Source organism: Epargyreus clarus, unplaced genomic scaffold (genome assembly GCF_041222505.1).
Source record: "Epargyreus clarus isolate Ecla_fem2 unplaced genomic scaffold, WU_Ecla_fem_2.2 ptg000007l, whole genome shotgun sequence".
Lineage (NCBI taxonomy): Eukaryota > Metazoa > Arthropoda > Insecta > Lepidoptera > Hesperiidae > Epargyreus > Epargyreus clarus.
In genome coordinates, this window is record NW_027332215.1 from 13293329 (window position 1) to 13307041 (window position 13713).

The 13713-nt window shown below is 36.4% G+C and overlaps 1 protein-coding gene across 3 annotated transcripts in view; it reads right to left on the minus strand.

Annotated features, from left to right (window-relative positions):
• Window positions 1-13713, minus strand: part of LOC140743453 (band 7 protein AGAP004871) — a 65040-nt gene that overhangs the window by 13300 nt on the left and 38027 nt on the right. For all 3 annotated transcript variants that reach the window (XM_073074737.1, XM_073074736.1, XM_073074738.1), the window contains 3 exons: window positions 11604-11676; window positions 9838-9920; window positions 8115-8374 (listed from right to left, as the gene is read on the minus strand). In XM_073074737.1, coding sequence (XP_072930838.1) covers window positions 8115-8374; window positions 9838-9920; window positions 11604-11676 — 416 coding nt within the window. The remainder of the gene's footprint in view (window positions 1-8114; window positions 8375-9837; window positions 9921-11603; window positions 11677-13713) is intronic.

Here is a 13713-nt window from a genome sequence, read left to right on the forward strand (position 1 = left end):
ACGCATAACCTTTCATTTTTACATAAGTTACCGTACTTTAAATTACTGAAACAAATCACTATAACAGGGAAATATTAGTACATACGATATCTTAATTCGCAAATCAGCCAAATCCACTTTTTGTCAAAATGTTTTTTTTTATTTAATTTCATAATAAATGGCGTTGAACGATGCAAGAAAGTCTAACTACTTACTGTTCATAATAACATTATTTGTTTTCACTTTCACAAAAAAATACAACAGAGTTTATATCTCTCTGATGTCGGAGAGAGATAAACTGTTTTATTTTTTGACGCATGTGCGCCTGTTTGTCCGTTTGTCACAGCCAATTTTATCGGAAAGTACTCGACCATGTTTTGAAATTTACTCATATGCTTTTCCGTGACCCAAATACGAAGGTATGTAGGTAGGTAGGTAGGTGTATTTTGAATTCTGAGGTGCATATTGGGGGGCGAAATGGAATATGTATAAAAAGTTTTGGAAAATGTATCGTGTGGCATATCAAATAAAAGGGCAGTGTTTAACTTGTACGGCATCCTCTATGCGAGAGTTAACTCATTACTTGGCTGGTTTTTAATTGATGATACATTAAAAAAACCAGCCAAGTAACGAGTTTAAAATTATCAAAAACCATAATGTTGTAATTTAACATCTACTTTTAGCCTTTTTACTTATTTTAAATCAATATTTCAAGCAATGTTAAAAACCAGGTGAGTAGCACATAAACATTTTAATGACGCCGTCTTTAAACATTTTTCAAACATGAAATAAATTGAAGGGACACTTGACATAGTATCAACTCGACTATCGTTGTGAATGTAGGCAGGCCATCAAAATTACGAATGGGTTTTTCAAGTGCTTGCGACGTTTTAACGAGTAAAAACAAGCAATGTTTAGGATATAGGTATTTCTTTTGATTTTGATATTTGCAATGCATCATGTAAGTGGCTACTGCCGCCCATGGACATCTATTATCTAAATATATATATCTCAAAGGTGACTATGTCAGTCACATAGTGATCTATCAACGCACAGCCCAAACCACTGGACGGATCGGGCTGAAATTAGGCATGCAGGTAGGATTTTGATCAATTCTACCCCTAAGGGGATAAAATAGGGGATGATATTATTTCGTGACACGAGCTAAGCCGCGAACAAAAGCTCGTCAATAATAAGATTAGATCAATATCTGATGTTGACTACAGATGCACCGCTACTCCTGGGGACTAAGCTCGCATGCCTCGGCAAAGTTGGCTCCCTTACCACACCCTACAAAATAGAACGCAGCAGCGCTTAACACTGCTGTTATTAGGCAGAGAGAGGACTGTAGTGGTCTTGCTGGCAAAGCCGAACCACATAGGGCTCTACCACCTTCATCAACTTTGCTTTTGTTTATTTTGAAAGTTAATATTAATCAGTACATCATAGTAAGCAAGAACACAATCTTATATATAACTAGCTGACCCAGCAAACGCAGTGTTGCCATTTATAAATAAAAATGTTAAGGTTACCACTGTAAAAGTTACCATTTAGAATTTTATATATAAGAAATTGTCGTGTCACAATGTTAGTTACCGTACTCCTCCGAAACGGCTTTACCGATTTTCACCAAATTTTATATGCATATTCAGTAGGTCTGTGAATGGGCACTATCTATGTTTCATACCCCTAAGTGATAAGGGTTTTTCACCCTTATTTTTTTATTTATATGGCAACACAACGTTTGCCGGGTCAGGTAGTATTTTACAAAAAGATTACAATCATGTACTTAGTAAAAATTGAATTAAAGTGATATTTAAACACTGACAGTGTGAAATTTCTTTTAAAGACAGAATTTAAGATTATAAGGAGAGCACATCCAAAGTACTCCCATACAAAAATAGGTCTATAATAAAAATATTTAAATACATTTTTGTCACAAAATCAATATAACTAGTCTACGGAGGCTTGAAATACCCCTATGCGTGTGTAATCGTCAGAATTATTGATGGCTTATCATGTTGACGACCTGACCTGACCAGTGGTTATTTGAAATACATTACCAATGTAAAATAAAACCTACTTTAACTATACCAGATCAAATTGAACCCTATATTATTAGCATACAACGAAAGAGTGTTTCAATAACTGCTACATACATGCTAGTGTGGTGATAGATTCATAGACGTGAGGTGCCTGTTCACACGCACCACAAATACCACGCCAGAGCCACGTGACCGATGTTTTTTTATAATATAGGAGTAGCAGACGTGCACGCAGTCCACCTGATGGTAAGTGGCTACTGCCGCCCATGGACATCAGTAATCAACCCCAGATAGGATTGAAATTCCTTCCTGAGGTCGGCCACAGATGCGCCGCTACCCCTGAGGACTAAGCTGGAATGCCTCGGAAAAGTATGTCTCCCTTACCACACCCGTCAAAACGGAACACAACAGCGCCTAACACTGCTGTTATTAGGCCGAAATAGGTGTGGCGGTGGTGCCGCCGAAGTCGAACCACAAAGGGTTCTACCACCTTCAAGTGGTTGTATGAACATTTATGGACTTATTTACACTGAAAACATTATGCTACAACTAAAATTCAATATTAAGCACATTGCAGAAACCAACTTAAAGCCACACGCAAGTCTGTGGGCTTACTGGAAACCAGTACCTTTGTGCCATACCACGGCTTTGAAATTGAGTGAGTGCCAATTCCCGGTTGGAATTTCATATATACATAACCATAGGAGTACGTTTTGTGATTTACAAGCTGACCCGGCAAATTTTGAACTACCACAGAATTAATACTTACATAAAGTTTTATCTTAATATGAAATTAATTAAGATAAAGTAAAGTCTAAAAGGAGCTAGATTACGTAGCAGTTAAGAACCATTGCTGCATAATTTTCTGTTAAACTGTTTGCTAAATGGACTACACTTGTATTGTTTATATCTGAATTGAAGCATCTTCCATATTTCGTTTTCTTGTCCGAAAATGAACTTTCTATTTACATGGAACCTTTTGATTCATCTCAATTTTTCTAATGTTTAATAGTGATTCTGGTATAACCGGCAGAGACAAATACAACAAATCAAAAATTATGATAATAGGTCCAGCCGTTCTTGAGTAAGAAACGTTGTACTTAATTTTTATTATGTAACGGGTACTCACGATATGCGTTTTTTATTGCCGATATTTCGACCCAGTTGCATGGATCGTGGTCACGGCGAAACGGCGGTCGAAATATCGGCAATAAAAAACGCATATCGTGATTACCCGTTACATAATAAAATGTCTCAATTCCGCGATAATTTTAGTCTAAAATCATATATTGTACTTAATTGTTATATACATTGTAGTTTTAAGTATCGATAGTACTATTTTATTATCATTTTGCAATATTAAATAAGTATGGATATAAAGTCCATACGGGCTTAGTGCATATTAAAATTCTACTAATTCTAGACCTGTGTATTTTGATGTTCAAAATTTGTTGTTACTCGGAATTATTCCTTTAATTTTTTGCAAGCAAGACGTGTATGAGAGGTTGGCGGTATCGCAGGAACACTGTCTTGTAGCTACACAACGTAACAGCGTCACCGACGTAACTTTTCTTGCCGACATTTTGTCGCTGTCGTAAGGAGTAGCAGACGAGCATGCAGTCCACCTGATGGTAATTGGCTACTGCCGCCCATGGACATCTGTAATCAACCCCAGATAGGATTAGGTATTCCTACCTGAGGTCGGCCACAGATGCGCCGCTACCCCTGAGGACTAAGCTGGGACGCCTCGGAAAAGTCTGTCTCCCTTACCACACCCTTCAAAACGGAACACAGCAGCGCCTAACACTGTTGTTATTAGGTAGAAATAGGTGTGGCGGTGGTGCCGCCGGAGTCGGACCACAAAGGGTTCTACCACCTTCATAACCTTCATAGTACGTGTGAATAGATCTTATTTTAAGTTTGCTATTATTGTTCAAAGTGAATAATATCTACCTACGGTGGATATAAATGCGAGCACACTTAACTATTTTTAGACTATTTGTATTATTACTCAATTTGGTCTGTAAATACTATTTTATTGATACTACTTTCTTATAAAACGTTCTAGTGTTTTAAAGTCGTTAAAAGTCCATTTGTGCATATTTACACTTTTTAGTCATTACTAGTAAGTATAGGTATACGTTACAAATATTTATAAATTGATCGATGTAGGTTATATGTATAATAGGACGATGTAAATGACAATAATAGGTAAAGATTAAGAAGCTTGACTAATAAAATACTGAAGGAAAATCTTTAACTTTTGAATACAACTCAATCTATAAAGATTATTATCACCATTGATATAGGCAAGTAGGTTCGTGTGAAGCCACGAGCGGATATGCATGGGGCTCTGATCGCTCTCTATTTATAAGTGCCTAGTGCCGCCGATGGACATCTTTAAACGAACCCAGATAGGATTAGAGATTCCTACCTGAGGTCGGCCACAGGTGCACCGATACGGAAAAGTATGTCTACCTTACCCACACCCTTCACACCAGAACAAAGCAGCGCTTATCACTGCTGTAATTAGAAATTGGTGTGGCGGTGGTGCCGCCGGAGTCGAGCCATAAAGGGTTCTATTACCTCCAAACTTGTGGAGGCTACAAATTGTAATGCTCTCTGAGTCCTAATTAGGGAACTACATGTCATACCCTTGGTACCATTAATATACATAACTTCTAGTTTGCCTTCCCTTACCTTCCTCCCTAAAAGGTTGGGAATATTTTGAATATCTTCGTACCTTCCAAAAAGAAACAAAGGTATCTTTATTAAAAAATCTATTTTGGTTTAATTTGAATATTCCATTAATGAGATGAAACTTTTGGAGGAAAGTGTCCGCCTGTCCATGCTACGGATGTAAGAAACCGCCCGGACTATCTGCAAGTTGCATAACTATTCCGGGACCAACTTAGTTGTTTCATCGCGATAACTGAAACGGCCCCGAAGTTATGATGAAGTTGGATCTTTTTGCCCTTTTTAAATTCAAAGATCTACCCTTGGACCCATCTGTAATCTATTTTACTTCGTCTTCGATTCTTATCTTATTTTGATATGTTACTCAGTGTTAATAATATTAATTGATAATCAATTTTCCTTGATTATTTTATTAATACTTGTATGTAGATAATATTTATTTATTAAACATGTTAATGTTTAATATGTGCTTACTATTGTTTCTTTATTTAACACTTTATTTCCCCTTTAGTTAACCTGAGGTTGGAACAGATTCGTTTTTAGGGTTCCGTACACAAAGGGTAAAAACTGGCCTATTACTAGGCCTTCGTCTGTCCGTCTGTCATAGAGCTCTATCTCCTGAACCGTAAAAGATAGACAATTAAAATTTTTACAAATTATTTATTCATGACAAGTCTGTTAAGACGCTTCTTCAAAAGCCAACATTATCTAGATTCTTACTACATGTTTCAAACCATGGAAAACATTATGATGACGATAATGTACTGAGATCTAATAAGTACCATCTCGAATAAGTAACTCGAGAACTGTTTATAGAATTCGATTATAATTCACAGATACATTAAATACACCCCACTTAACAAGATGCAGCTTGACTGATAGATGTAGATAGATTTGTTATTAACGCATCATTTAAGATATGGGTCAGCGAGCACAGTTCGGGTTAATAACTAATCGTGTGTTTTTAAACACTCTTATACAAATAAGAATATTTTAAGATGTCATGGAAGATTAGAGAGTTATAATGCAGAAGTAATTACATATACATACATACTATACAAACATACAATACACAAAACGTAATCCGTGTCAGCAGTATATATTTTTTACATATTTCAGTAACGTAAGTGAGTTTGTATGTTGCTATACTTTCACGACTTTTCTATATATTTCAAACATTGTGTTGACGTATAAATAAAAAATTTTTAAGGGTGAACAACCCTTATCACTTAGAGGTATGAAAAATAGATAGCCGATTCTCAGACCTACTGAATATGCATATAAAATTTGGTGAAAATCGGTAAAGCCGTTTCGGAGGAGTACGGTAACTAACATTGTGACACGAGAATTTTATATATGAGATACTAGCTGACCCGGCAAACTTTGTACCACCTCAAAATCTATTTATCAAATATATTTCATATAAAATATAGCCTATGTTACTCGTGGATAATGTGGCTTTCGAATGGTGAAAAATTTTTAAAATCGGTCCAGTAGTTTTTGAGCCTATTCATTACAACCAAACAAACAAACAAAGTTTTCCTCTTTATAATATTAGTGTAGATAACCTATTGAAATGTTGTGCACACGTCGTCAGATGTTCAAAAAAGATATAGTGTACCTTTTATTCCGAAGTACCGTTTCCGTGAAATAGATTAAAAGCTTTGACCACGAATGAAGCCGTGTGAAAAGCTAGTCAGTAACATAAAGTAGTTTTACCGAAATATCATCGATCAAATGTGTAAGTCACTCATGGTAAGGTCTAATCTGTTTATTGAACTCATTACTTTAAACATCTGATAATAATCCCATACCTAATATAAGTCGTCATGAAGTTAATTATCAAAATCTAAAAATCTGAGATCAACGCATACAAGTACCATTAATAAGACGTAAAGCCCTTTGTGAATTACTTTAATAGTCATCATCATCATCATCATCATCATAATCATCATCATCATCATCATCATCATCAACCCATTACTGTCCCACTGCTGGGCACGGGTCTCCTCTCAGAATGAGAAGGATTAGGCCATAGTCCACCGCGCTGGCCAAGTGCGTATTGGTAGACTTCACATACTTTTGAAAACTTACTTTTTTTTTAAGATTTCTCAGGTATGTAGGTTTCCTCACGATGTTTACCTTCACCGTTTAAGCTAGTGATAATTAATTTCTTTAAGCACATAACTTTGAAAAATCAGAGGTGCGTGCCTGGGATTTGAACGTCGGACCCCTCGATCGAGAGGCCGAGTTTCTTAACCACTAGGCCAGGGGTTCCCAATCTTTTGTAACCCGCGGCGCAGTTACAAGTTTAATATTCATTCACGGCGCCCTGTGCCCTGTCCTAGCTATTTGAAGAAGACAGTCGAAAGAAATAGGTAACTACAATAATAGTAGTTACCTTAGGTTGATCGAAACGAAATTTAAAACACCACAATATGAAATTGTACAATACGTTATTATAAAATAATTTAAACGGAAAACAACAAGAAAGACTTGAGGATAACAAACATAAAATACGACGCTTCAGAGCATAATGAACAAAACGCGAAATGAGCACCGCTCTCAAAAAGTACACATCGCAAAATGTACGATATGTATTCAGTCAAATCAATGTGAAGGGTGAGCTTAGTTATCGCCGTGCAGTTTTTCAAAGCGGGGAATATCACTTGACACTGCTACTCTAATTTCTTGCTCCACATTGATCCTTAGCGATATTTGTTCTTTATCACAGCTACATCTGAAAACCCAGCTTCACATAGATATGATGTTGCAAACGGAATGAATTTTTTTAATGCTTTGGATGTTAAATTTGGATATTCATTTTGAATCGATGACCAAAACGCCAATATTTGTGGTGTCCAATGATTAGAGGATCGACTCACGGCGCCCCTCTTTACTTTCTACGGCGCACCGGGGCGCCGCGGCGCACACTTTGGGAACCCCTGCACTAGGCTATCACTGCTTTTTATTTTAAAACTGATTTTAAAACTTTAATAGATGATTTTAAAATTAATAGTACCACTACTAAATGGTACGAGTAAAACCACTAAAAAGAAAAGTCTAAAACGACGCATAATTCATAATTTTCAATTTTCACGCGGAAATGCTAATCACCATTGCTTATTGGTTAAACTCAGCATAGTTTTAGTTTAAGTACTAAAAATTATAATAAGTTTATAACACAGATACAGCACAATAACAATCTATTGTTATCAACGTTAAGAGAAAAAGGTTATAGGATCGAAATAGCAAAGGAGCATGCAAATGCGAATGGGTAAATGGTCACTACGGCCCATGGAAACATCTTCAACCTGAAGTCAATCACAGATGTTTCGCCACTGGGGACAGGGATGGTCGTCGCATAGATCAGGCAACATCCACAATACTTACATCTCGACGCGCTCCACCTTAATGCCCCAGGCTTCAGTGGCCTCATCCAAGGACAGTTGCATGTTGCCGGAGATGGTTTCACGCTCGCTGAGGATCTCGTGCAGGGGGCGGGTTCCCATGGTGTTGCGGAGAGTGGTCTGCGCCAGGAGCCGGGTGGAGTGGTGCGCGTTCTCGACGTTCGCGATCGAGATCGTGGCGTTGTGGACACGGTAGTAGACCACGGCGTCCACGGATACCGTCACGGAGTCCTTTGTGAGCACCTGGTGGAATGTCTCAGGTGTAATTACGAATAGTTGTAATGATTGAGATTGAACGTGCTTTTTGCTTAGTGTTGGTCGGCACTAAGACTATTTTTTTTATTATTATCACCACCAGTCACCCTGATGTAGTTTGTAATATGCTAAAGAAACTTATTTTTGATACAGATTAAATTAATATATATTCTAGTTAAGAAACATTTTACTTTTCAAGTTGTGATACGAAAACGGCTTTTTAAATCAAAATGTGAGTTATGTTATCTAAAAACTATTTACGCATGTATTATTCCGCACATCAATTAAATTTATTTTAACCAATTATATGTGCATACATACATACATACATAGATATAATTAGTTAAAATAAGTGCGCGTAGTGAAACTGTTACTCCGTTTTTGCATCGACAAATTAAAAAAAGTTTGAACCAGCGTAAAGTACATTGTTCTGATTATTTTCCTTTATAACAACTATATAGGTCTTTCACAAAGGCAAAAAAGTCACAGTTTTCTCCGAAGCGTGTTATATATTCTGTTTGAAAGGAAAATTTATATATCCTATTGTTTGCAAATTGAGAGTTAATTCAATTGAAAAATCAATCGATCCTTTGAATTCGAGTGGTTTTTGATCTTCTGGGATTCATTTTTATGTCTCTTTGTTTCTTTTTAACACGCTTTTATTAGCTTGGGTTGTATGTACCTATGTGTGTATGTGTGCATTTTAGTGCGGCTCATAACTTTTCTCTCATAGATAATTGCCAATAGAATGATTGTAACATTTAAAATATAAAGCAACCCAAGCTTTTTACTCTGAATTGATACTATTTACTCTTAAACTCTTTGTCATTAAAAATATTTTCTAGTTTTTATTTCGATAAGCAATAAAAGGGTGTATTTTTTTAGTTTTTTTAAAGCTATTATTTATTACTGCTATCCGCTGCTACCACTATCCTGGCTACAATTCCTGAATGCGATTTGTTTGAGGATGAATGCATGAAATTATTGTCAGTATGTATGAGATACAGTGAGCGAGATGTATGATTGAGTTGTCATTAATTAATGTAATTGTTTTGGTACAGTATTAATTAAAGAAAAATAAACAAATAAATGTCTTCCCTTCTATGTTGAATATAAAATACATCAATATAACTTTAACGTGAGTGGTTCTAGTTATAAAGTTACGAAGAAAACTTGTCATTTCACAGATATGTGCAATGTGGATACAAGATGTTCAATTTTTTTTAAGATGTATTTTTGTAAGCATCTATAATTTGGTGCAGTTTTGATGGCTTTGGCCCTTTCTATGTCCTACTACTGAGCAATTGGGCATGTGTCCTAAAACTAAGAAAATTTGCAATCTGTTCCAATATAAATTGATGTTAGGCTGAGAGAAACGCACCAAATTTCCCCTGACTATTACATAACAATGAAAAATAGTTTAATAAAAATTTATAATATATGAAACCTACCTCTTGGGGAGGTACATCATAGGTGCGCGTACGCAGGTCAACACGGGCGTATGAGTCAATGCACGGCAGAATAAAGAATATTCCTGTGAATAATGCGACATTATTACACACATCGGTAGCAACATCGGCTGCTAAATGTTTTATGGTTAAGATATATACATATATGTGCCTTAAATCTAGTTCCTTATAATGTGTATCAAATCAAATCAATACTCTTTATTGTACCCAATAAAAGAAGATACATATAAAAAATAAATAACTAATTTAAAAGACAATACAAAAGGCGGTCTTATCGCTAACCAGCGATCTCTTCCAGACAACCTTTAGGTGAGGAGTTATAGTAGGGATGAATAGAAAAATAGGTAGGGTTCAAATAATAATCATAAATATAATTATAGGACTAAGATAGATAGATAGGTGTATGTGTATGTGCAAGTGAGAAGTATTCGTATATAGATCTGCCATTTTGGATAATAATCTTTATTGGCACAAGCTATGTACTGTATTATGTATTTTGGGCTTTCGTACCCAAAGGGTTAAAATGGGACATTGTCATTAAGCCTTTTCTATCTGTCAGACAGACAGATCTCCGTCTATCACAGGAATCTCTCTTAAAATGTTATAGAAAGTCCCTTAAATTTTATAATGTCTGTTGTAGCGAAAATCATAAAATACAAATTAAGTACAAACAATACTAATTAAAATTTGGTGCTACAGACATGCAAGTTCAACGCGCACTTGGCGAATAAAACACTTAAAATGCTTACTATATTTTGTAACCATAAATACTTTAAGTGGTTCTTTTTTAAATTTAAAAGGTCGTTCTTTATAAAGACTAGTAATTCCGAAGCAACTCTTATTAAACTAACCACGGGCCAGCGAACACTTGGTGTCGTGGCTCCGCTAACATTTCACTTTATATGCCTTTTGCGGTGGAATTTATTCTTGAAGCTGTTATTGCGACGGTTGGAGTCCGGGGAATAACAATCGCTGACGTTGTATTTTGTATCTATTTCTTTCGTACTTCATTGTTGAGAGCAACACAGATGGCAAGCGTAATATCTAGTAGGATTTTATAGGTACGTTTTGGTTGGTAAAGAAAACTGAATGTAGAGATGATAATGTGTGCTATTTAATTTCTAAATATGTAGGGAGTACATATTGCGAAAATTTGATCTGTTTACATATTCATGAATAAAGTATTTTTTTCTTTCTTTCTATTGCTGTTCAATAGATAGAGCCCTTTGACAGACGGGCAGTTGGGCAGACAGCGGAGGTTTAGTAATAGGGTTCCGTTGTACCCTTTGGATACGGAACCCTAAAAGTGCATATTAAATATGTGAAGACGTTTATTCTGAAGGTGGTTCGTAGATTAATTGTGGTGTTGTGTTTTTAAGCCACAGCCTTATAAGAGTGTTTTTTGAGTGATGTGCACGACAAAGATATATATTATTGCAACTGACTTCTCAATGACAGCAATGTACAGCTTGGCCAACAATAGGGGGAATCATTCACTTCAGGGTTTAAATTTACTTTATTTTATAAGGATGTTTAACGTCAAGTGCACATCAGTACCCTTACCATAATTTCCAATCAGCGCCCCTAGCGGATTGTGTCAGAACTAGGTAATCGTATGGGCCAATACGTAACAAATACCAAAACAGTCATATTTGCCAAAACGTAAAAACTCATGGTAAGGGTACAGCTCTGCTATGGATTACAGGAAAAAGCAAAAATATGTTATAATAAACTTTTTTCAGACATACCTGGACCCTTAGCCCCCCCAGACAATAAACGTCCGAGGCGGAAAATCACCGCTCTCTCGTACTCCTGCACCACCTGGAACAATGTTCAAAATTTCGTGGCTCGGCTACAGCTGTTTTACCGCTACATCTATTTAGCTTTTAGCAATTTGAACGGCGTGGAAAAGCCAAATTTATATGAAGCGGTTAAACTCAAAACGTTAGCTTCAGCATCTTTCTAACTTGTAGCAGTTAAATTCAAAATAAAAGCAGTTTACTTGTAGCAGTTAAATTCAACTTTTGAGTTAAGTTGAAACGCGTTGAGTATGTCTGCCCTACCGTACCCTTCATACCAGAACGCACTGATGTCATAGAGAAGTAGGTATGGCGGTATCACCGCGGTCGAGTCACGAATACCTCTGCCGCTTTTTAAATAAATTTATAACCTTGAGATAAAGAAATCTCAAAGTCATATATCTTTTATGTTGGCTTGTCTTACTCTTACGTTACGTGGAAATATTACTTATCCGTTGCGAGTCAAGTTGGTCCTTAGGGATAGCAACGTATCTGTGGCTGACCTCAGGCAGGACATATCTTATCTAGGGTCGATTACAGATGAGGATTTGCTGCGGGCCATTCATCTGGCAGCAGCCATCAAGACTGCATGCTCACTCGCTGCTTAAATTATGTTTAATTATATTAAACAAACATGTATTAATGTCCCTTGGTTATGAGAATGCGACAGATTCTTAAATTATTTTAGAAACCGACTTTTCACCATTTCCATATTCTTGCATCCATTATTTACAATTTTTGAGATTTAATATTGGCCCACTAGTACTTGTGACGTTTTTGATGGATCTAAAATAAATTGCGATCCATCATACGAATAAAGCGAACTCGAAATATGGAGGAAAAATGGCAAAAGAGGGAACACTCACAAAAATCCATATATGAAAATCCATTTTTCTCTTTCAATTTTTCTGCGTGAAAATTCACTAGTGTTGCTACCGTAGATTTCGTTAGAAGTAGCGTTTTGTTTATTTTGTGGCGTGTACGGGTTTTGTGATGTAACTAACACATTTTGCTTTTTCTACGTATTATTTTACCAATGTGTGTTCGCATTTCCTTTGAAACAAAAAATACATTTGTACTGTATATTTTTTCAAATACTAAAAGTAAAATATGAGCAATAAACCTTACACGAACTATGTTTCTGCCGTATTGTGTTATTTATGTTTTACAGAACATTGGATAAATCACGTTTACAATTGCAAATATTTACCAAACGCTTCAATAGGCATTTGCCTATTGTTTACTTATATACATAAATATAAATACATAATATATAAATTAAAGTGTTCAGTGTCTAGAAGTGAAACATCTACGAATATGCTTTAGGATTCTTCAATCATTAAATTGCGAAGTTACGAAATATATCTATCCATATACTTAAGTTAAGAATATCCGATTCAGCCTATCCGAGCAAACATACTACTGTCCTTTTCGCGATTTGGTGAATGTACTGATGCTTCACGTTGTCGCGGCTTGCTGCTTTCGGTACCGATATCTAAAACGCACATCTATGTGAGTGCATTATTACGTCATTTATCACGTTCAGTGGATGCATTATTAATCTCAATATAGCTGCCGGCGTTCAAAGTGTGTGGGGTGGAAAGTTCAATTGATGCCAACGTCCAAAAATGACAAATTATCGATCACCTTTTTTAGACATATAGAAGTAGCAGAGTCTACAGTCCACCACTGTTATGTTCGGTTACAATGGTAAGTGGTTACTGTCGCCCATGGACATCTGTAATCAATCCCAGATAAGATTACATTTCCTCCTGAGGTCAGCCACAGATGCGCAGCTGAGGACTAAGCTGGAATGCCTCGGAAAAGTATGTCTCCCTTACCACACCCTTCAAACCAGAAAACAGCGGCGCTGAACACAACTGTTAATAGGCAGAAACATATTTCTGCACCACCGCTACACATATGTAGCGGTGGTGCCGCCGGAGTGCAATCGCAGAGGGTTCTAACAATGCTAAAAGTAGTTAGTCTGCACAGTGCCTTATTCAGATAGAATAAGAGGTGAAAGTTCATAGAACCGCGGTATCCATGTCAAGGAAAA